General features: G+C 43.0%; 1 protein-coding gene across 1 annotated transcript; it reads left to right on the plus strand.

The window, feature by feature from the left end:
* Window positions 1–6,885: 6,885 nt before the first annotated feature.
* On the plus strand, window positions 6,886–23,748 carry SKP2 (S-phase kinase associated protein 2). Its single transcript, XM_066616856.1, has 10 exons — window positions 6,886–6,965; window positions 9,684–9,934; window positions 12,003–12,114; window positions 13,637–13,780; window positions 14,461–14,595; window positions 15,942–16,040; window positions 17,570–17,697; window positions 18,871–18,922; window positions 20,801–20,908; window positions 23,250–23,748. The coding sequence occupies exons 1-10, from the start codon at window positions 6,958–6,960 to the stop codon at window positions 23,461–23,463; spliced, it is 1,251 nt and encodes a 416-aa protein (XP_066472953.1). The 5' UTR covers window positions 6,886–6,957; the 3' UTR covers window positions 23,464–23,748.
* The last annotated feature ends 1,255 nt before the right edge of the window (window positions 23,749–25,003 follow it).

Here is a 25,003-nt window from a genome sequence, read left to right on the forward strand (position 1 = left end):
GAGCTGCCCCTGCAAAAGTTCCCTCTTCTGTACAGTGGCTAAGGCAGTGTTTCTCAAACTGTAAGTTGCAAGCCAATTTTAGGTGGGTTCCCATTCATTTCAATTTTTTATTTTTAATATATTAGACTTGATGCTCCCATGGGATGCAACTGCATTTGGGGAAATGTTACAGATCTGTACTTTTAACAGGCTACTGTGTATATGCTTTAAACAATGACAGTAAATGGGAGTTTTGCCAGTTTTGATGATGTCACTTCTGATCATGACATCACTTCTGGTGCATCCTGAACAGATTCTCATTCTGAAAAGTGGGTCTCGGTGCTAAACGTGTGAGAACCACTGGGTTAAGGGATAGGAATTCTGTCCTCCTTTGCATCTGCTAACTCAGTGGTTCTCATACATTCAGCACCGGGACCCACTTTTTATAATGAGAATCTATCAAGACACACTGGAAGTGATGTCATGATCAGACGTGACATCATCAAGCAGGAAAATTTTTAACAATCCTAGGCTGCAAACCTACCCCCACAAAGCCAGGAGTAACTCCCATTTACTGTCATTGTTAAAACAATGTACATAGTAACTTGTTAAAAGTACAGGTCAATTTGATCACTTGTATTTTGCAAAAAATATTTTGCTTAGGTTTTTATTCTCTGTACGGGTTCTGTACAGAGTCTTCACTTATCAAATACTTATGCCTAATAAAGATTTGTTGAATTGAGTTGAAAGTACAGGTCTGTCACATTTCCTCAAATGCAGTCACATACCATGGTAGAAAAAGTTCATTATGGGTTACAAGTCATAGTAGGTATGTGCAAGCTCTTGGTTTTAGACACAGGCTGCCTCTGATTGCCAGAAGCAGGGGAGGGTACCAGGACCAGGCTGTGTCTGTTGTCTTGTGTGCTCCCTGGGGCATTTGGTGGGCCACTGTGATGTACAGGAAGCTGAATTAGATGGGCCTTTGGCCTGATACAGCAGGGCTCTTCTTATGTTCTTATGTAGCATCAAGTCTAATATATTAAAATTAAAATATTGAAATGAATGGGAACCTACCTGGAATTGGTTTGCAACCCACCTAGTAGGTCCTGACCCAATTAGTTTGAGAAACACTGTGGTAACCCTACATTTAATTTTCTCACTGGCTACAAAACTGTGATCCTCAGATCAATATGCAGCCTCATCCTGTGCACATTTACTCAGAAGCAATTCCTGCTGTGTCAGTGGGGCTTAGTCCTAAGTGTGTATAGTACAGGATTTCGAATACACAGTATTCGTACTTGACTGAATGGGACTTAATTTTGAGTAAAGTTGCATAGGGCTGTGAAGAATTAAGAATTGTAGATAAATTACAACCTAAACCTCTGCAGATTTACTCTCAGGTAAGGCTAGGTTTACCAGATACAAAGGGACACACACACAGAGTGCCTATATCTTTAACTATTGTATAGAAGAGGGAGTTTTGGCAGGTGCAGCTTTTTTAACCCTTCCATGTTGAACCTTCTGCTATACAATGGTTAAGGCAGTAGCTCTCAAACTCTCTGGGAGAGTTTGAGAGCCACTAAGCTCTTGCGTGGACGGGAGGGGGGAGGCAGTGGCGCGATCCCCAGGATCACGCCATTCAGGGGGGCTGCAGGGGCTTGGGTACACGTAACTGGCTTAAGTACTCCCGGCTTTAGCAGCTCCCAGCTACTCCCAGCTTTTGCAGAGGTGGGGCACGATCACTCCAGATCCACTTTCACTGCCACGGGGAACCCTGCTGCAGGTTGCGCCGGGCTCCCCGCAGCCCCGGGAGGCTGCAGGGGCTTGGGTACATGAGATCCTGGGGATTGCGCCGCTGCCTCCTCCCTGCCTCCAGGCTGCCCCCACCCCTTAAGGGGGCAGGGGCCAGGGCCCTCAGGCTGGGGTGTCATGATGCCCCAGTTTGAAAAGCCCTGGGTTAAGATATAGGCACTCTGTCCCACATTGCATTGGGTCACCCTGTTTATGGTAATTCTGAACTTTACATTTAAACAATGATCATTGTTGAAGTGTGTGTGTGTTTTAATAAGTCCAGGGGTGCAACACATCAGGATCTGTGGGGTGTGCTTGCCCTCTCCAGAACATCTGTGTGGCGCAGGAACCACTGCGGCCGCAACCCTAACTAATTTTCCAGAACTGACATAAGGGCAATGCAACTCCGAGGTAAGGGAAGAAACATTGCCTTACCTTGAGGAGACCTCCATGACTGCCCCCCAGCTGCAGGATGCAGCACATGCCCCACTGGCACACCTATGCCAGTGCTGGAAAGTTGGTTAGGATTGCGCCCTGTGTTGATTAAAATCACCCTTCAACAGCAGAGGTGGGATGTTTTTGGTGATAGCGAAATAAAAACACATAACACTGCTTTTCTGCACTTCTTGTTGTTGTTAATAACAACAATAATAAAACAGACACACACAAACCCCAAATCTGCAAAAAAATACAATTCTCTAACACGTCTACCTGCATGTGGCAGCATCTGCTGACACTATACCACCTATATCACCTACCTAATACAGTTTTAAAGTGATTATAATTTATAATTATAATTTATAAAAAATGTGGAATAAAAACATAAATAAAATAAATAAAAACACCACTTCCTGAACTTCTAAGTTTGGAAAACACCCAAATCCATGAAAAAATAAAACTGCTTTCACCTATCTCTACTCATTAGATCAGAGTGTGGGGAAAAGTATTTCGCTAGCTATCTATCTATCTGGTTCTTTACAAGCTTGAGGTTTTTTATTGCTGCAGATGCTGTTTTTATTGTATTTTATTGTCTGATTACCATAAGAACATAAGAACATAAGAACAGCCCCACTGGATCAGGCCATAGGCCCAACTAGTCCAGCTTCCTGTATCTCACAGCGGCCCACCAAATGCCCCAGGGAGCACACCAGATAACAAGAGACCTCATCCTGGTGCCCTCCCCTACATCTGGCATTCTGACTTAACCCATTTCTAAAATCAGGAGGTTGCGCATACACATCATGGCTCGTACCCCATAATGGATTTTTCCTACAGAAACTCGTCCAATCCCCTTTTAAAGGCATCTAGGCTAGACGCCAGCACCACATCCTGTGGCATGGAGTTCCACAGACCGACCACACGCTGAGTAAAGAAATATTTTCTTTTGTCTGTCCTAACCCGCCCAACACTCAATTTTAGTGGATGTCCCCTGGTTCTGGTATTATGTGAGAGTGTAAAGAGCATCTCCCTATCCACTCTGTCCATTCCCTGCATAATTTTGTATGTCTCAATCATGTCCCCCCTCAGGCGTCTCTTTTCTAGGCTGAAGAGGCCCAAACGCCGTAGCCTTTCCTCGTAAGGAAGGTGCCCCAGCCCCGTAATCATCTTAGTCGCTCTCTTTTGCACCTTCTCCAGTTCCACTATGTCTTTTTTGAGATGCGGCGACCAGAACTGGACACAATACTCCAGGTGTGGCCTTACCATAGATTTGTACAATGGCATTATAATACTAGCCGTTTTGTTCTCAATACCCTTCCTAATGATCCCAAGCATAGAATTGGCCTTCTTCACTGCCGCCGCACATTGGGTCGACACTTTCATCGACCTGTCCACCACCACCCCAAGATCTCTCTCCTGATCTGTCACAGACAGCTCAGAACCCATCAGCCTATATCTAAAGTTTTGATTTTTTGCCCCAATGTGCATGACTTTACACTTACTGACATTGAAGCACATCTGCCATTTTGCTGCCCATTCTGCCAGTCTGGAGAGATCCTTCTGGAGCTCCTCACAATCACTTCTGGTCTTTACCACTCGGAAAAGTTTGGTGTCGTCTGCAAACTTAGCCACTTCACTGCTCAACCCTGTCTCCAGGTCATTTATGAAGAGGTTGAAAAGCACCGGTCCCAGGACAGATCCTTGGGGCACACCGCTTTTCACCTCTCTCCATTGTGAAAATTGCCCATTGACACCCACTCTCTGCTTCCTGGCCTCCAACCAGTTCTCAATCTACGAGAGGACCTGTCCTCTAATTCCCTGATTGTGGAGTTTTTTCAGTAGCCTTTGGTGAGGGACCGTGTCAAACGCCTTCTGAAAGTCCAGATATATAATGTCCACGGGTTCTCCCGCATCCACATGCCTGTTGACCTTTTCAAAGAATTCTATAAGGTTTGTGAGGCAAGACTTACCCTTACAGAAGCCATGCTGTCTCTCCCTCAGCAAGGCCTGTTCGTCTATGTGTTTTGAGATCCTATCTTTGATGAGGCATTCCACCATCTTACCCGGTATGGATGTTAGGCTGACCGGCCTATAGTTTCCTGGGTCCCCCCTCTTTCCCTTTTTAAAAATAGGCATGACATTTGCTATCCTCCAATCTTCTGGCACCGTGGCCGTTTTGAGGGACAAGTTGCATACCTTAGTCAAGAGATCTGCAACTTCATTCTTCAATTCCTTAATAACCCTTGGGTGGATGCCATCAGGGCCCGGTGACTTATTGATCTTTAATTTATCAATGAGGTCTGAAACATCTTCTCTTTTAACCTCTATCTGACTTAACTCCTCGGTTAGGAGGGGCCGTTCGGGCAGCGGTATCTGCCCGAGGTCTTCTGCCGTGAAGACAGATGCAAAGAACTCATTCAATTTCTCTGCCATCTCTAAGTCTCCTTTTATCTCCCCTTTCCCTCCCTCACCAGACAGAGGGCCAACCGCTTCTCTGGCGGGTTTCATGCTTCTAACATATTTGAAGAAGCTTTTATTATTCCCCTTAATGTTGCTGGGCATGCGTTCCTCATAGTCTCTCTTGGCCTCCCATATCACCTTCTTACATTTCTTTTGCCACAGTTTATGTTCCTTTTTATTCTCCTCATTAGGGCAAGACTTCCATTTACGGAAGGAAGCTTCCTTGCCCTTCAAAGCCTCTCTAACTTGGCTGGTTAGCCATGCGGGCACCCTCCTGGATTTAGTGGAACCCTTCTTTCTTTGCGGTATACACCTCTGCTGGGCCTCTATTACTGTTGTTTTAAGCAGCCTCCATGCACTCTGGAGAGATTGGACTCTTTTTACCCTCCCTTTCAACCTCCTTCTAACCAGCCTCCTCATTTGAGGGAAGTCCGCCCGTCGGAAGTCAAGGGTTTTTGTTAGAGATTTGCCTAGTATTCTTCCCCCAACGTGCACCCCAACGTACCACTTTAAGATGCTCTTAATTGTGATGGTTTTTAATGTTTAAATTTGTATTTTTAATAGTGATTCTATGTTTTTGTATTTCTAGACATATTGCAGGCTGCCTTGGGTCCTTTGGTGACAAAGAAACACAGTAAGTAAGAGCCCAATCCTATCCAATTTTCCAGTGTTCGTGCAACCATGCCAATGAGGCATGCGCTGAATCCTGTGGTGAGGAGGCAGTCACAGAGAGCTCCTCAAAGTAAGGGAACATTTGTTCCCTTAGCTCAGGGCTGCATTGAGGCCTCACCAGAGCTGGAAAGCTGGATAAGATTAGGCTCTAAGTAAGTAAAAGCCTAATCCTATCCAACTTTCCAGCTCTGATGCAGCCCCAAGGTAAAGGAACAAATGTTTGCATACCTTGAGGAGGCCACTGGGACTGCCTTCCCACCACAGCATGCAGGGCATGCCTCATTGGCGCCACTGCACTGGCACTGCAAAACTGGATAAGAATGGGCCCTAAGTAAGTAAGGGCACAATTCTAACCCCTTATGTCAGTGCTTTCCAGCACTAGCATAGCTGTGCCAATGGGCCATGTGCTGCATCCTGCAGTTAGGTGTCACTCACTGAGGCCTCCTCAAAGTAAGGGAATATTTTGTTCCCTTACCTCGGAGCTGCATTGCCCTTATGTCAGTGCTAGAAAGCCTACACCTGTGATTTTCAATCTTTTTCATCTCACGGCACACTGGCAAGGCACTAAAATGGTCAAGGCACACCATCAGCTTTTTGACAATTGACAAGGCACACTATGCTGTTAATGGGTGCTCACATTCCCCAATGGTCCTATTGATAAATGACCATAATAAATGACCTGGGGACCACTCACAGCACACCAGTGTGCCACGGCACAGTGGTTGAAAATGGCTGGCCTACACCATGGCTTCCTCATGAGGAAGCTGCTTGAACCATTCGCTAATGAGGCTATACTATATCTCCAAAACTAGACGTGATAGGGCAAAACAGATGCCATTTTTTGAATCAGCACCCCAAATTCATATCATACCACCATAAATTTTGGGAAAAACTTTCTGACCCTCAATTTTGTAGACCTGTGTTATCATTATTAAAAGTATATATACTGTACAAAGTAGCTTGTTAAAAGTACAGATTTATAACATTTCCCCCATGCAATCACATACCATGGTAGCATCAAGTCCAATATATTAAAAATAAGATATTGAAATTAATTTGGACCCACCTGAAATTGGCTCCTGACCCACCTAGTGGGTCCCAACCCACAGTTTGAGAAACACTATTTTAATTTATTTGGGACATTTATAGCCTGCTTTTCCTGTGTGGAAGCAGATGCCCCAGGTGGTTTACAGAGCTCCTTCACAAATGCACAAAGTATCACAAATCCAATAAAGACAAAGTATTTAAAAATTAATTCTAAGAATAAAAACTGAAACATAGAAACACAACAAAGTAAAACGCGACAGCGCTCCTTGAGCTACTGGGGGGACACATCAGTCCAGCGTGGCTTCTTTGAATTTCCAATAAAATGGTTAATAACAAAAAAAAATCTATATATTAATCAAGAGTGATGCTTTTGCACTACAATTCCCAGCAGCCCTCGTTGCGAGAGGGGGGAGAAGTCTAGCCCCTGATGTGGGCGGGCGCGCGCGAGAGGGACCCTGCGGTCTTCTTGGGCATCTGGTGCTGGCGGCTGCTGGAGCTGGCTGGTGGTGCAGCGGGAGGGTGGGAGAAAGGGTCCCGGGACTGGATGCACCATCCTGCTGGAGCAGCACCATGCACAGGTAAAGCCGGCTGGGCGCAAGAGGGACTGGGGGGCTGCTGGGGAGAGAGGCATCCGCGGATCCCGCCCAAAGCATCCGCGGTTTGCGCGCGCATTTGCTTGCGCTCTGCTAGCTGGAGGTTGCAACCCGCGCATACAGGGAACGGCAGCCTCTGGTTGGAGAGTGCAAGAAGAATGAACACTGGGATGAGTGGACTAGTGGCTCGGGAAGCATGCATAGGATCAGGGCTGTGGACCCCCATATTTCCCACTCCCACTTCCCTTCCCTACATGTTGCATGTATGAAGCTGCCTGATACAGAGTCCAATGCTATGCATGTTTACTCAGAAGTAAGTCCCTTTATATTCAGTGGGGCTTACTCCCAGGAAAGTGTGGATAGGATTCCTGTCTCAGACCCTTGTTCCACCTAGCTCAGGGTTGTTTGCATAGGCTGGCCTGGCAGCACCTCTTTAGGGTTCCATACAGGGTTCCCCTCCCAGCCCCATCAAGACATGCTCAGGATTGAATCTGAGACCTTTGCACAGCCACCAGTGGTGTAGCCAGAGGGGGGTGCAAAGCAATAAGTTTTGCAGGTGCCTGAATGTGCTGTGCAAGTGGCCACTCCTCCTCCCCTTTGGAGCCATTCTTGTGAATGCCTCTGTTTTGCTCCCACCGCACAAATGGCTTTGAGGGTAGGGTAGGGGTAGAGGTAGGGGCTGCTTGCACGGTGTGTTTAGTCGCCTGAAAAACTTAGTGTTTTGCACCCCCTCTAGCTATGCTGCTGACTACCACTGAGCTACAACCCTGTTACTGATGTCAGCATTCTTAGACATGCTCCTGTATAAGTATCCCTGCTTTAAAAAGCTGCTGTATCTGCTGTCAGTAAAGGCACTAAAGTTAGTATGGGAAGCAAGCAACTTGCACTACTAATATGTAGAAATAAATAAATGAGGGTCTAATCCTATCCAACTTTTCAACACTGAGGCAGCCCCAAGGTAAGCAAACAAACATTCCCTTACCTTGAAGAGGCATCCATGACTGTTCCCCCACCACAGGATGCAGCACATGCCCCATTGGTATGGCTGCATCAGTGTTGGAAAGTTGGATAGGATTGGGCCCTAAATACTGTAAACCACCTTTGGTATTTTCCGATGGGGAGGGGAAAGGTGAGATATAAATATCATGAGCTCCAGAATTGTGAGTACACTTTATGAGTAAAGAGGGGTCAATGCACCATGGAGTCTGGAAAATTGAACCAACCTGTAGCTGTACCTACAGGCTAGGTCAGTGCTGGAAAGTTGGTCAGGATTGTGTCCTGTAAGTAATTTAAAGTTTACAATAAGTGTAAGTTTAAAAAGTTATTTAAAATAAAGAACCCTTCTAACCTTCCCAAGCAGTTGTTGTTCTGTTTTTAAAAAATACCCAAACATCCCAAAGGCTGCAATCCTATCCACACTTATCTATTAAAAATAAAATACTCATTGAAGTGAATAGGGACCCACCTGAAATTGGCTTGCAACCCACCTAGCAGGCAGTGGCAGACCTTCTTAGCACCGCATCCCAGGGCAAAGGACAAACAATTGCGCCCCCCTGACACAAATCCCCCCCTCACGGAGCCTTGCACAACCATAGGCTGCGTCAGGAAAGCTTCCTGAGTCTTCCACAATGCTATAAACTGTGCTTTTGGAAAACCGGAAGCACCATTTCCGACCCCATTGGGAGCCTTAGAGAGGCTTCTGTGCGGTCCTAAAGGCTTGCGCCTGGGGCATTTGCCCCATTGATTATAATGGGAGATCTGCCACTGCTAGTAGGTCCCAAACCACAGTTTGAGATACACTGGTGTAGAACACACACATAAATTTTGCTGAAGGGTTTGTTTGCTCCATGTGCATCCATATGCACACTTCTGATTTCTGCTTTTTTTGACTGCAAAAATTTGTGGCATGAGAATTGATGAACTTGAGTCATTCTCGGGTGTGCATGCACGCAGGCAAGCCTAATGCCCAATAATGCGATTTGATACTGAGTTAAACAGTTGGTCATACTTTCTCAAGTTTCAAGTGGACCTTTCTGACTTCTGCTACCTGAGGCCCTTTTAACTGGAGATTGAATCTGAGGCATTCTGCACATAAGATAAATGGTCTGCTACTGGTAGGGTGAGATCCTGTGGGAGGCCCAATTTGGGATTTCCATCCTTGAGTGAATTCAAGGACTGTTTTTGTGACAAATAAAGCCTGTTCCCAAAATACAAGATGATACAAGTTGTCTCCAGAATCAGTATAACTATTTGATGACCATCAGAATAACATTTTTCAGGGTATTCTTGGGCTGTGCATATATCTTTGGTGAGCAGGCTGCTTAACCAATTTTAAGACTGTCTGGGGTGTGTCATGTTCCTTGCTGGTGTGGGAGGCTAGCCAGGCAAGGGTGAGGCAGAGATTACAACCAGGCCAGCCTTCTAGCAAGTTACCAGTCAGTCCTTCTGGCTGGATCTAACTTACATTAAGCACTTTACTTGCATTTATGTGTCTGCTGATGCCGGAATGTACAGTCATTGGTCCTTACTAATTTTCTAGAGGAGAAAACCAAATCTCTTTCTGGTCACTTCTGAGAACAGCTATTTCACAGGATATATTTGTGGCGTCTTTTTCTGTACACCTTCCATCTTTGTTGCAGCCGTGGATGAATACTGCAGTGCAATGTATGAAACTGGATAGGGCCTCCCTTTCTTTCCCTGCAGGAGGCATCTCCAGGAAATACCAGATTTGGGCAGCAACGTCAGCACTAGTTTCACATGGGCATGGGACCCCAGCAAGACATCAGAGCTGCTCTCGGGTATGGGAGTGTCTGTCCTTAAGGATAAACTAGGCAATGAGAACACTCCCCAGGAACTGCTGGTGTGTGTGGGCCCACCCCCAAAGCGACAGAAAGTCAAGGAAAAAGAATTTGTCATTGCCCGCAGACCTAGGCTACTTCGAGAGGCAGCAACAGGTAATGAAAAACAACTAAAAATCCATTTGGAGATACAGCATTAATCAATGGGTAATGCTAAAGGTGCTGATGATTATGATTTTGCTTTTTCCTATTATATCAATATCTTAGTAGTGAATGAAGTTGTGTCAATTGGGTAGTAAAACTGCACCTGTCATTACAACTGCACATCACTAAAAGTTAATTTGTTGTATCCCTTTTTGCCATTACTGCTTTTGGTTTTGGCTTTTACTGTCTGCAGAAAGGCTTGTTTTCTCTTTCGTGAGAGTATGTCCTCACTTCTAACCTAGAGTCAATCTGTCTTCAGTTTGCAATCTTCTTCAGTTTGCATACAAATACCTTCTTCAAATACCATACAAATGCTTCTTCTTGCATACAAATACCTTCTTCAAATACCAAATGCATACAATCTTCTTCAGTTTGCATACAAATACCTTTCATAGGATGAAAAAAATTGAGAAGCAGAGTTGATTTGGAATTGCAACATGTGTATGTACTCCATGTTGCTCTGTTTCCCAAGGCCGTATTTTGACTTTTTCATTTTGGGGAGGCTAAGCTTTGCTCTCCTGATTTTTAGTCTATCCCAGGGGTGGGCAAACTTTCAACTCTGGGGATCATGGACCTTTAACAATTGTAAAGAAGAGGGAATTTCAGCAGGTGCAGTTTGTGCACACCTCACAAATGACAAGCTACACCTACTGAAATTATCTCTCCTACACAACTGTTAAAGGTCTAGGATCCCTAAAGTTGAAAGTTTTGCCCACCACTGGTCTATCCTTTTGCTTGATGGTTTCTACTTTCAGAGTAACTAAATGCTTAATGCTTTGGATCATAGCTCCATTGTCAGAGCACATAAGATCCAAAATAAAAATCTTGCTGCCAGTTGCCCTGCTAATGTTAGGCACCAACTATACTCCCTGGTATAGTTGCATTGGTGCTAACCAGTGAGTGCAAACTATTCTTTCTATTTTCTTCGGTCCCTATGTAACACAGCAGTGCTGTGCAAGAGCCATAGTGCCTCTGGGGAGGATCGAGGTTCCTTTCAGCCTACCTGTGCAACATACTGGTCTGGTTCAGATATAATAGTTCAGTCCAATAATCAGGTTCATTTGCCTGGGAACAAATCACATGCCTGTGTGTTTCCTCCTCTTCTTTTCTTGGATCTTAATTCAGTACTTCCATGTCTGAACAAATCAAACCTTACAAATCATGGTATCAAACTTGTTTGATATCCTATTTTGTAGGGATCCTTCAAACCACAATTTTCCAATTTAGATATTACAGGGAACAGTGGTTTAACAAACTGCAAGTACTGAATGAAGGTGCAGAAGTGGGAAAGAGAAGGAAATACGTATATAGGCTCATGAGAAAACCAGCTGGGACTTGTGGGACTGGAATTATTACATTTGAACCAGTTGCTGCTGTTGGGCTTGGTCAGTTGAAGCTGGCACAATCATACATCATCAGTTTCTTAGGGAAAGAAAGAGGGAGGTGCAGTTCTTCAGGAACTGGACACACCAGCAGGTACTGCCCCACTTCTCATGCTGCAAAAATGCCATAGGATAGTGGAGGAACTGCCTTACAATGGGCACTCTGATGACAATGAGTATGGTCTGACCCAACCACTATGTTTAAGTTGGGGAACAGGAAAGCTAAAGGTCTACTGGTTTTGGAATGTTGCACTTTTTCAGAATGACACTACCTGAGCAAGCAAGATTCAGAACAAGATTAAGTTAAGTAGGGTTAGAGCTGTTTCTATCTGTGCATGAACATTCAGACAAAACACTTAATAATAATACACTATGTTCTAATCAGAAGATGCTGCAAGCATATAACAAATGGGCTGGAAAGAAGAAAGAAAAAACTGCTTTTGAAAAGTTTCATCCTTTTTCCATGATGGTCCAGAGCTTATGTGTTGCATTTTTAAAAATGTGAAATATCTGATAGGCTTGATTAAAGGTTGTCATATCAATTAGAATACTTACCAGAGCACCTCAGGGAATTAAAAGCTGTAAACATTTGTTCTTGTGATTCACATAATTCTCCTGTGTCATTTTCTCCTTACAAGGTGTTTCTTGGGATACACTGCCCGACGAGCTGCTGTTGGGAATCTTCTCTTATCTTTCTCTAACGGAGCTGCTGAAGGTTTCCCAGGTTTGCCGGAGGTGGCATCGACTTTCGTAAGTGATTTCTTAACTGCATTTAATTAATTGTTCAAGGAACAGTCTTTTTTTTTTTTTTTGCCTTCCTGAACTTGGCATTCATAAGAGTTGTATAATGTTGTGGAGATGGCAGTTATAGGTACACGAAGAAAAAGAGGATTTAATAATTACTTGTGGTGGAATGGGATGTAATAGCCAGTGAGGGCAATTTCTGCAAGTCTCGGTTTTGAGTTACAGAAGCTCCCCTACTTGAGAATATTCAACTTAAAAATACTTCCAGTGCGGTCTTGGGTTTGCAGCCAATGCTACTGAGTAGGAAAGCTGCTCAGGAAAGTTCCTGGTGGCTCTGTTGTGAAACCGACAGCATTCTGAGTGAAATTGACAGTCACAGCAATGGAGATGGGAGCATTACTGTACTTAGGAATAAAATGACTTACAGACTCCTGGAGCCTAGTATGTTTGTAAGTAGGGGAACTTTTGTAACAGAATTTTGATCCACACAGTGAATGAAGTTAGTCCTGCAGAGTGGGGAATCATTGTGTTACTTTATTTGCAGGATACATGTTCTCCTGCTATCTACATTCTGAAACTGGAGGAGAGGATTGTTTGAGAAGTGAGTGAAACCAACAAGGGGAATTCTCCACCCTTCTCTTTCAGGCTTTCCTAACTGATCTGGGAAGAAAACAACCTTTCTTCCTGTTATCAGTGATATTGGGTTTGATGTAGGTGCTGTCTGAGATACGCAACCACATTCCAAATTGCAGTGGCCCCTCTAATGGGGGGGGGGGGAAAGCCTCTTACATTTTCTCAGCAAAAATACATTGTGTTTTCAGTGTGTTTACATGTGTTTTCATGTAACACACCTGAGGTGCTTCCTTGTGGGAAGATGTCTGCCTGTCTCACAGCAAATAGCCCTTGGTGTCTGCATTTGTTGCACTATTAATTGATTCCTTTGAAATAACCTTAATTCACAGTTTTAAACTGAATTAAGTATACATATCTTATTGTTAGATTTCTCTGTTTCATGTGATAGTTAAGTAGCTAGGTGGACGACTTGGACACAAAGTGGCACTTTTTTATCTTTACAAATTATGAATTAAAGACATTTTGGTGTTTCCTTCCTAACATGTTAAATAGGTAACAGATTCATCTTACCACTTTCCTGTTAACCCAAGGGGGCATTTCTCTTCTTCCAAATACCATGCAGTGACTCTAGGATCTAGGCTCTCTGGCTAGGGGCCAAAATGACCATTCCTCATCCTTGCAGTCCTTGCTTAAATTTCCTAAGATGTTTCTACTACCTTTAAGGGGAATATGAGATTTCTCCTTTGCTAGAACTATGAGCAACGTTGGGGGAGAGCTGCATGTCAGTGTGGTTTGCTTCTGCCAGAATGTTAAAATCCCAGAGATATTTATGAGTCCAAACTCTGCTATCAGAATTGGTGTTTGTTAATATTGACATTGTTTTTCCTCCAGCGTTCCCTTTTGTTTCTCCTCCAGCCTTCTTCTCTGCTAACCAGTTAACTCATTTCCTTCCCAGGATTGACGAGTCACTCTGGCAGACTCTTGATCTTGCAGGGAGAAGTCTACAGCCTGGAGTGATTGGCCACTTGCTACCCTTGGGCGTGACGGCCTTCCGTTGCCCAAGGTCCTGCATTGGAGATCCTTTGTTTAAAACAAGCAGGTAGGGCTTGTCTTGATCACTAAAGGCAGTGTGGTCCAGTGGATAGGTAGTCAAACAGAGCTTCTCTGATGCTGGAGACACCAGTAAAGTGCGCAGCTTGGCATGCTGGTTTTGACTGAGAGAAACCATGTAAATCACTGTTCAGCCATGAGACTCTTATAGTGTCGGAAAGTGCCTCTCTTAACCAAGCTTAGTTTGTTTGATATTTATTTGCCAGCTTTTACCCTGCCTTTCTCCCAGTAAAAGCACCCAAGGTGGATTGCAACATTAAAAAATGTAAAATCAGAAAGGCCCAATGGATCACAACATTTACAATCACATTGTGATATTAATCGCTATCGTGTGTTTTGAGGTCATTTTTTTTTGTTACGGATTCCTTCCAAACATGTAGATGAAGCAGTTTCGCATAGATGCTAGATTTAGCATAGATGCATAGATTTAGTTCATAGATGCTTCCTATATGCTCTTGAGGGCTTTAAAATTAAGTTAGGCTGGCTGGGTGATGTGACTCTTTTCAGATATGTAGCTATAGATACACACAGAATTGAATTCATTCATTCATTGTAATTTGTACACAGTCTTTCCATTACGGAGACTGCTCAAGGCAGCTTGCCTTGTTTAAAAACAAGTGCCACAAAAACTGTTTTAACTTTCTGCTTTGTCTTTCTTCTGGTTTTCAGACCTCTGCAGGTGCAACATATGGATCTATCTAATTGCACAGTAAAAGCTGAAGATCTCCACAGTATTCTCAGCCGCTGCCAGAGTCTAGAGAATCTCAGTTTGGAAGGACTTCAGCTTTCTGATGATATAATTAGGTCAGTGGGCAAAAAATTCTTCACCATGTCCTGGACTAGTTAAATTGTCTAACCTATAGCTTGTGGCATCTATCTATTAATAATAATTGGGACTGCAGCATTTACAGTCCAATCCTATGCGTGCCTTCTCAGAAGTAAGTCACATTATTGTAATAGAGGCTTACTCCCAGATAAGTGGGCATCGGATTGCAGCCTTGGACAGTGCAGCCGCTGTCCTGCCTGCTGCAAGCTGTTGAATTAGCCTGATGATGATGATGATGATGATTATTAACAGTATTTATATGCCGCTTTTCAACTAAAAGTTCACAAAGCAGTTTACAGAGAAAAATCAAATAACTAAATGGCTCCCTGTCCCAAAAGGGCTCACAATCTAAAAAGATGCCAAGGAATACCAGCAGACAGCTACTAGAACAGACAGTGCTGGTGTGAGGTGGGCCAGTTACTCTCCCCCTGCTATAAAAAGGAGCACCCATTTGAAAAAGTGCCTCTTACCCAATTAGCAGGGGTTATAACATTTTATGCATCTCATAATATCTCTGTGAAGTTAAAAATTCAAACAAAGACTGATTCAATACTTTCTAGAGCCAAAGACTCACCTTGCCCCCCTTCTTGTCTCTTTTACATACCCAGCCCATCTTGTTCATGCCCTTCTCTTGCAGAAACATTATTGTAGATCTTCTGGCCTTTCCACCCCAACCTAGCATGTTTGTCCACCTTCCACTCCCATGTCCCTGAAACAGAAGAGAGACAAAAACGATACTCTTTTAATTATCCTACTGACTCAGAATCTAGCTTTAAATCAAATTCAGCAATTTTCAGCCATTGTACCATGGCACATTGGTGTGCTGCAAATACTCCACAGATGTGCCACAGGAGTTTGGGGGAGGGCCATTGGGGGAACCCTCCTAGTAAGGACCTTTCCTTACTGTGTTATACAGCACCATGGCTGTATAAATAATACTGCCATATTTAAAAATATGGCAGTATTATTTATACAGCCATGGTGCTCTGTAACACCATGGATGTTATTTATAACATCCAGTCTGTGTTTGCCTGCATCTTAACATTGCTCACACCTTGTCTCTGGACTGTGGTACCTTCTCATTGTTGTGTTTTAGGTAGGCGTCATACGTTGTTTCAGTTCAGTTGCCACTTAAAAATGTTTCCATGTGTAGTGCCTTGGTGCCTCTCTAAGGTACATAAGCAGCTATCTACAGAGATCTGCCTTTTTGTGTGGTAGGTGTCCAAACTCACTCCCATTGGCCCCAGGCAAGGAGGAGTTACCTTTTGATCAGGCAGCATAGTCTGGAAATGTTTGGGTACTCTGATTGCCTTTTCCCTTTTAGAAATATAGCACAAAACCCTGGCATGGTGCGACTCAACCTCTCTGGGTGCTCAGGATTCTCTGCAGAAGCCTTGGAGTTGATGCTGACCAGCTGTCCCAGGTAGGAAAAAGTTTGTTGACTTTTGAGTTTAGCAGGGCATGAGGTATTCATACAGTGTATGCTGGCAGAAACTAATACTACCACCCAGAAATCTGTGTCTATGAGAGACGTGCACACAATTGAGTGTTTTTATTTCCATACTTACTCCAGGCTCCCTTTGCTGAGCCATGACCTGCATTTTCAGCTCAAGAGGGTTTGCAGTGCAGACTGTTTGCCAGACTTGGGGGCTCCTGGAATGAAAATGAAAACAAAATCAGCAGGGTGCTAATGGTGGGGAGCTGATGTTAATCTTTTATTTATTTATTTACTGAATTTATACCCCGATTTTTCCTCCCCTAAGGGCATTCAAAGCATAAAATCATATTAAAAACAATATAAACATTAAGATTGCCTAAAAAAAAAAAACCATGACAACCTTAGAAATTTAGAAGCCAAAAAACAAGATAAAACAAAGAACCAGCAGCAATTAATACTTAAGAAAAGGGCAGGCATATGATTGGCTTTACATATTAGCTGGGACATATTTCTGTTTGTCTCAAACCTATTCATTGCAAATAAACTTTTGAAGTGGACATTTAATTCAGGTAGTACTTGGTTAGGAGGACAATTAGTTCACTTTATTAGTGATGAGCTCTACATGCTTCTATCAAAGGAACCCACTCCTTCAAATTCTTTTTCCATTTCTGTAAGAAAAGTGTGAATGGGCCACTGAAATAAGCTTACTTGAGGCAATGGTGATTCTTGCAACTTAAGAGGAGTGCTACTCAATTGGATGAAGCGCCTCGCTTCCCTGCAGTGGACAACTAGATGCTTAGAGCAGTGATTTTCACTGCCATTTTAGAGCCGTGGCACATTGGTGTGCTGCGAATGGTTCGTGGGTGTGCTGTGGGAGTTTGGAGGTCATATATTAGTAGGGCCATTGGGAGATGTGAGCCCCCAACCATCAGTGCAATGTGCCTTGTCAGTTGTCAAAAAACATGGTGTGCTGTGACAATTTTAACATCTTCTCAGGGTGCCATGAGATTAAAAAGTTTGGAAATTACTGCTTTAGAGAAACCCATGAGTAGTGCATGCAGTTCATTGCCCTCCTCTACTTTGCTCCTCTGCAATTGGTATTTTGTATACTGCTATCTTTGAACTTAGAGGCTTTGTATAAACTCTCATGACTAATAGCCCTTGATTTGAATAATAGACCTATTCACCATTCCTCTGTCTCATTCTTCTTTACAGCCATCTAAGCTATTGTCCATCACTGTCTCTTGGGGCAACACACCCCATACATTCATTGTACATTGCAGGAAGTACTCTCTTTTGTCAGTCCTGAATCTGTTGCCAGCCAGTTTCACTGGATGACACTAACTTCTTAAAGAATGTTAACCAGAAGTAGAAAGATAAAATCCTTTTCTTTGATTCCACGAGTCCATGGGTAGAGCTTGATTTAGTTCTAGATATATGCGATGCCTAGTGGTTATAATCGGTTTGTAAATAATGATAAATAATGTATTTGAAAGTGAATGTTTTGCTTGCAGATTAGTGGAATTGAACTTGGCCTGGTGTGACTTTACTGCTGATCATGTGAGAGCAGCCATCAATCACATTCCTCCAAAACTAATGCAACTGAACCTTAGTGGGTACAGACAAAATCTACTGATGTCGGGTAAGAAGCAAGTTTTAGTTTGAAACAACTAGCTCAACTAATTTGGAGCAAGTGCTTTGAAAGTTTTTTATGGGAGCCCTTTTAAAAGCCATTTCATTTGGGACTTGAATCTATTAATGAGATATATTTTTCCCCCATAGTAGAAATCTGTAGATCCCACCATGTTGGAAAATTGCAGGCCAATCTCAAACTTCCTGTTTGTGGGCAAGGTGATCAAGAGGGTGTTGGCATCTTGGCTGCAGAGGGTCTGGGATGAAACAGATCATCTGGATCCCTTTCAGTCTGGCTTTAGGACAGAGACTGCTTTTGTTGCTCTGGTGGATACCCTTCACCAGGGACTAGATGGGGGAGTGCATCACTGTTGGCCCTGCTGGACATTTCATTGGCTTATAACACCATTGACCATGGTGTCTGGTTGGCTGGCTGAGTTGGGGCTTGGGGGTGATTCCATTCCTTATTGGCCAGCAGATTTCAGAAGGTTATGTTGGAGACGCCCGCAGCCCCCAGGCCTTTATTGTGTGGGGTGCTGCAAAGCTCTGGTTTATCCTTCATGGTGTTTAACATCTACATGAAACCACTGAGAGAGGTCATTTGACGGTCCTGCTCCCCATTTGTTCATATGACTGTGCTCCACCCCAGGATTCTGTTCATGCAACTCCAAGTGGGAGAAGCAGTGAATGGCTAATGGGCCTCAAGTGTTCCTTGGAACACTCAGTTCTTTTGTAAGGTTTATGGTAGGTCCAGCCAGAACTTCAACATCCAGGCTTCAATGGCATTTGGCTGGCAGCCTAACTAAGTGGAGAAAAGTGTCCTTGTGATGATTACATCCAGTACAGTATTTGTTCTGCATTTAAATCACATCTCAATGGCTGTGCAAGTGTCAAGACATTTTGTGGAGTAAAAAGCCTTGTTTAAATCAAATAATGTTATCAGGACAGTATCTGTTTCAGGGAGAGTAGTGGATGTGGAGTGCATGAAAATCTGCTGGGTTTTTCTGGTGCAATTAAATCTGAAACAGACTTTTGAGATGAAATCTTGAGTTAGTAGAAAATATGTAAATATAGGAGTAGATAGAACTCATTTTAAACTATTTTTGTACAACTTTTCCTTCTTTATTGAAGTATGTCACGTTTATTGATGTGCTTATGACTGGCTGAATGTATCTCATTTCAGATGTTAAAACATTACTAGAAAGGTGTTCCAATCTGGTTCACTTAGATTTAAGGTAAGAATTTCAGTGCTATCAAAGTTTGTGCTGAATACAGTGTGTTGAATACTATAAGACCAGCTAAGTACTACTTTAAGTCAAAACACATGCCCAAATATTAGCAGTAGAATATCAGAGCAGATTTCATTGCCTGCTCTTTTATGCTGAAGTAATGGGTTGTAAGATTCACCCTAGCACAAGGGGAAAGACTCCAGAACAGTATTGCATCAGTCATAGCTGAACATCAGCAATATTTAACATCAGCAATATTTAAAGTCAAGCTAAAGCAGGCCTCACTGTCTTCTTTTATTTAGTACCAGTAATTAGCAAAACCCCAGCATGTTTCTTGTCCCTGCAAAGGCATGCTAGCAAAATGGCTATTGTAATGACAGGCAAAACATGAATGGAAGGTCTGCAGTGTGTATATTGCAGAGAGCTCCTGAGTGGGGTTTGCAAAACGCCTCTACCCTGTATCTAGAGGAGAAAGCATTGTTGTACCTTTCAACTGTATCAGGCATTGCAATTTTTTCAGTCGAACCCATTGGCAAGTATGCTGGCCACTGTCTATATATCAGGCAGGTTTAGCAGGTGAACTGTCAGAAGGGAGATGTAGTTGTTTCCCTAAACAACACATTGATCCTGTCCATAACCCTTCTGCTCATGTTTGAAAAGGAATTCTGCTTCAGGTAGACAGTGGATGCGACCTGTTTCCTGGGATGAACACTTACTCAAGAGTCTTGAGTTCTAATCCCATGCTTGTCATGGAAGTTATTTGGTTAGGGCAGAGGTTCTCTAACTTCTCAGGAATAAACCTCCCAAGATAAGTCTTTGTGGGGGAGGGGTCAAAGACAGCAATGCAATCCGCCGCATCACATTGCTAACAGGGGTAACGGGAAGTGCTTTTACTTACTGAGGGCTGCCGCAACATCCAGTTGTGGGGAGCCCCACACAGCTGTTTGCAGGGCTCCCCAAGTATTAAAATGTTGAAAAAAAGCAATCAAACCACTTCCAGTTTCATGATTGCAACGAGGAAGTGATTTCCGATTGCTTTTTTCAACATTCTAACACTCGGGGAGCCCTGCGGATGGCTATGTGAGGCTCCCTGCAACTCCTGGATGGTGCAGCAGCCCTCAGTAAGTACAAACAGCCCCCTTCGCCTTTAGCGATGTGATCCTGGGGATCCCGTCACTGCCTTCCCCACTCCTTAAGTGGGCAGAGGCAGGGGCACTGCAACACGCCAGTTTGAGAACCACTGGGTTAGGAAATAGGAAAGAAAAGCTGCAGTCTGTGTTAGCCCCTCCCCATCTGTGAAATGGGAAAATAGCAGCCTGCCTTTTACATAATTTTTGTGATGGTGAGTGACATAAGGCTTCTAAAGCCCTTTCTATACTTCAGATGTGCTATAGAAACTAACAAAAAGCAACAACCCTGCACTTCTTATATGGGAGGGAAGCCACTACTGCTGGAAGAGGGAAGGAAACCAATGTCTGCTTATAGTACCCTGTTAAGAAGTTTGTCCTGAAGCGGGTTGAGTGAAAAGTTGTGGAAGAGGAAAGATTGAGACTGGTGTTAAAAAGATTCTGGTCTTCAGCTGATGTCTCATACTTGCAAGGAAAGCAAAAACAAAACAGCTGGGTGCTGCTTTTCTGTGTGCTGTATAATTTTATCATTTCATTGTTCAATATTTTGCATTTTTGGAAGACATTTTGTTAAAAGGTGAGGTATGAATGCTTTCTAAAAATATTAGCTTCATCGCTGAATAGAACTCTATCAAGTTCAACTGAAAGAGACTTTAGAGAAGACCAGAATTAAGTTTATTCTAATCATTCTCCATTAGCCTACCAGTGATACTTAACAATGGGGAAATAGAACTTAAAAGAAATATTTTCATTACAGTGACAGTGTTACGCTGAAGCCTGAATGCTTTCAGTATTTCCACCAGCTCAGTTGTCTTGAGCACTTGGGTCTTAGTCGATGCTATCAGATACCGCCTGCAACTTTACTGTGAGTAAATAACTTGCTGCTCTCTTAAGAAAAAAAGCTTACTAAATATTTTGTGAATGCAAGTGGCTCATGATGGTTAACATTTTGAGCGATTAGGATGAAGCTTTGGTATCAACCACCAGGTGGTGCTATCTTACCAGCACCCAAGATTAGCTTTCTCCTTTTTCTGAAGATTCTGTTTGATATTCTTTGTGAAAATAGGAGGTGCTATGCTTTGGTCTTCTGGCCATGGGAAATGGAGTTAGTTGTCCATTGTAAGAGACCCTTGTGCGGAGTTGCAAGCGGGAACTTCTGTAGTCTCCTCCTACCTTACATTGGCCAGGAATTCCTCTTTTGGAGCAGACCCCCTATATTGCCCCTGCAAATTTTTCACTGTATTGCTGGCCAGCATTTCCCATTTTATAGAAGTCCTCACATACCTCCTTGAACTCTTCTGCTTGCCAGCAGTGAGCAAGAACGCCACAACTTTCCAGGAGTTGCTCCGTGGAATGGTGACAAGCCGTATTTTTATATCATTAAAAAAATGCACTCAGACTAGTTACTTTCTAAGCTGATATGCCACAGCTTTTGCCTTGGATCCTGAAGGTACTTACCTTGTAACCAGAGAATAAGGGTGCCTGTTGTATAACATGATAAAAGTAGCCTGTACCTTTGGACCCTTTGTGATAATAAGGACATCCATTCTCACCTCTTCTTATGTAGCAAGATTCAGTTCCAGCTAGCTGAAGACCTTCCTATTTCACTTCATTAACCCATTTCTGCCCAGCCAACAGGCATACATATTTTATCACTGTTGCATATATGCAATGTTGGGCAGAAATGGCTTCAGCTACTTACTACTCTCAAGGTCTGTTTTTTAAGCAAAACCTTTTCTCAACTCTTCTGTTGCTATGAAGTTTTATGGGCTAGGGTGTCCAAACTTTTTGGCAGGAGGGCCACATCTCTCCAACAGTGTGTTGGGGGCTGGGGAAAAAAGGTGTGTTGGGAACCAGTGATGTACATTTACATTACTCACTCATCAATGGATACAAACTGCAAGAGATGAGATTTCGATTAGACATCAGGAAAAAATTCCTGAATGGTGGTTCGGCAGTGGAACAGATTGCCAAGAGAGGTGGTAGACTCTCCCTCACTGGAAATAATCAAGCAGAGGCTCAACAAGCACCTGTCGGAGATGCTCTACAAGGATTTCCTGCCCAAGGCAGTGGGTTGGACTAGATGTCCTATTAGGCTCCTTCCAACTCTATGATTAAATGTAAATTACATTTAAAGAATACATTTACATAAATGACTATATTAGAGATGGAACTTATATGAATGAATGAAGGTCTTGTGATAGCTCAAGGACTATAAAGGACCTTGCACAAAGCAAAGCCAGCCTTTCTTTGCTGCTTCTTCAGACTGAAACAGCAAGCAGTGGAAGGAGCATACAGCTCGTGCGAGAGGTCAAACAGTCAGCCCTCATGCTGAGAGTAGTAACGTCAGGCCAGCACAGGCTTCAGCAAGTCTCTGGAGGGCCAGAGACTCATCAGACTGGGGGTACCTCGCGGCCTGGATTGTGGGTGTCCAAGGGCCACAAATGGCCCCCGGGCTGGGGTTTGAGCGCCCTTGGCCTAGACTAAGGGCATGCTAAAGGATTCACACTCACTCATGTGTATTAATACCTCTTATACCACTTATCTTATCAATATCTCTTATCTCACTACTTATTCCCGTCTACTGATTTTCTACCAATCGATCACTTTTGCTTTACAGCAAAAGTCATGTTTGAGAAATGCAGTATCTGCCTCTCCCTAAAACGTTTTCTCCCCACTGTAAGACAAATGAAAAGGGCCAATGAGGGCCTCATCTTTTCCAATCGCACTATTATACTTTTTAGTTATCAGTTAGGATAATTTGCCTGTGACCACTGTGTCCTCAAAACACCCACTCATTCTACTGTAGAAAGACTACATCTCTAGCAAAATATTCTTAACACAGCTTTACAAAGCATATAGCTGGGTGAGTGTGGGCCTCTTCCCTCTCTGTCAAGCATAGGAAACCCTAAAAGCTCATACAGGATAATGCCAGGGTAAGTCAGTCTATTTGGCAGATGGTAAGGAGAATTTAAGCATAGGTGAAGTGCAAGTGCATAGCAAAAAAACTTTTTTTGTACTGTACTTACTCAAATGATCTAAATGTTCAAACTGGTTAGATCAAAAATGACTTAAATCATTGTATGGTTTTTATCTGCCCCACAGATGTCAGTAAAACTTACTCGAAGAATGGTTGAAGTATCCCATTAGTGTAAACATTTGCACTATCCAGTTTATAATTTGTGGTTTTCCCTTTTTCATTTTAGGGAACTGGGTGAAATTGCTACACTCAAAACAATCCAGGTTTTTGGAATAGTGACTGCCAGTTCTCTGCAGCTTCTAAAAGCAACACTTCCTCATATAAAGATCAATGCTTCTCATTTTACACCCATTGCAAGACCTACAATAAGCTGCAGAAAGAACCAAGAGATTTGGGGAATCCAGTGCAGACTAAGCCTGAGAAATCCAATTGGCTTTTAACATGGTTTACAAGATATTTCCAGTCAACTGTGATAATGCTTCAAAGTCTGAACTGTGGACTCTTTGTAAAGTTGTTTTAACCTTGTTTTATAATTTGCAGTTTAGTTCACAACTGCTTAAGCTGACTCAATGCCATTAACTCCAGTGGTTTATGCATATGCTACTGTCAATGGTTTCGGCAATCATACCACTTATTCTTAAAATACACTTTCTATTTTTATTGATTTGCTGAAGAGATGCTAATCATGTACAAATGGCTACTATGATGCAACACCCACTCTACCATCCAGTGCTTGTTTTTAGATATTAAATTGTTTTCATATATTGTTATTTCTGTGGCAGTGGTACTTCGTGTCCACAACTGTACTGGCTCCAGATTTTTAGATCCATTCTTTGGCTTTTATCATCTTTCTGGTTGAGATGCTCTATTTGGTCTAGGGCAGTGTTTCAACAAACTGTGGGTCGGGAGCCAATTTCAGGAGGGTTCCAATTCATTTCAATTTTTTATTTTTAATATATTAGACTTGATGCTCCCATGGTATGTGACTGCTTTTGTGGAAAGTTAGACCTGTACTTTTAACAAGCAACTATGTATATGCTTTTAACAATGACAGTAAATGGGACTTACTCCTGGGTAAGTGTGGGTAGGATTGCAGCCTAGGATTGTAAAAATTTTTCCTGCTTGATGATGTCACTTCTGGTGGGTCCTGGACAGATTCTCATTCTAAAAAGTGGGTCCCGGTGCTAAATGTGTGAGAAATGTGTTCCCACTGGTCTAGGGAACTCTTTCTCTTGATGGTTGAAGTTTCTGCTGGAACTAGTAGCTTGACAGTATAAGAGTGGAGTAACTACTACATTTAGGGCACAATCCTAACCCCTTATGTCAGTGCTTTCCAGCACTGGCATAGCAGTGCCAAAGGGACATGTGCTGCATCTTGCCGTTGGGTGTCATTCACAGAGACCTCCTCAAAGTAAGGGAATGTTTGTTCCCTTGCCTCGGAGCTGCGTTGCCCTTATGTCAGTGCTGGAAACCACTGACATAAGGGGTTAGGATTGCGCCCTTAGTAGTATCGCAGTATAAAGAGTTTCTATATTTTTCTACTTGATTGAAGGATTAAACTGAAGTAGTTTAAACTCCACTGAAGGTGCAGTACAGTTGGCATGCATTTCGAGATGTTCAGAGGTTGGTGGGCAAAATAATGTATCGTCAAAAAATCCAACAAATACATACTATAACAAAAGCACAGTAAAAGTCACTTAGCAACTGAGGCCTGACGAAACCGCAGTTTTATTCTCTCCCAGCAGGCCTATTTCAGGATGTAAACAGTAAGTGAAAATGCCTGCAATATTTATGCCTAATAGAATGGGGTGGGGAAGGGCACATGCACATATACTTGAATTTGCATGAGTATGTTGTATAAGATGCAGGCCTACTACACAAGTAAACATTGAAATTGATCTCGAACTGAACTACTCTTAAAGGCAAGAATGTGGAACAGCAGCTTGTTACTACAGCCAAGCTATAGAACTATATACAAAT

Source organism: Tiliqua scincoides, chromosome 2 (genome assembly GCF_035046505.1).
Source record: "Tiliqua scincoides isolate rTilSci1 chromosome 2, rTilSci1.hap2, whole genome shotgun sequence".
NCBI lineage: Eukaryota > Metazoa > Chordata > Lepidosauria > Squamata > Scincidae > Tiliqua > Tiliqua scincoides.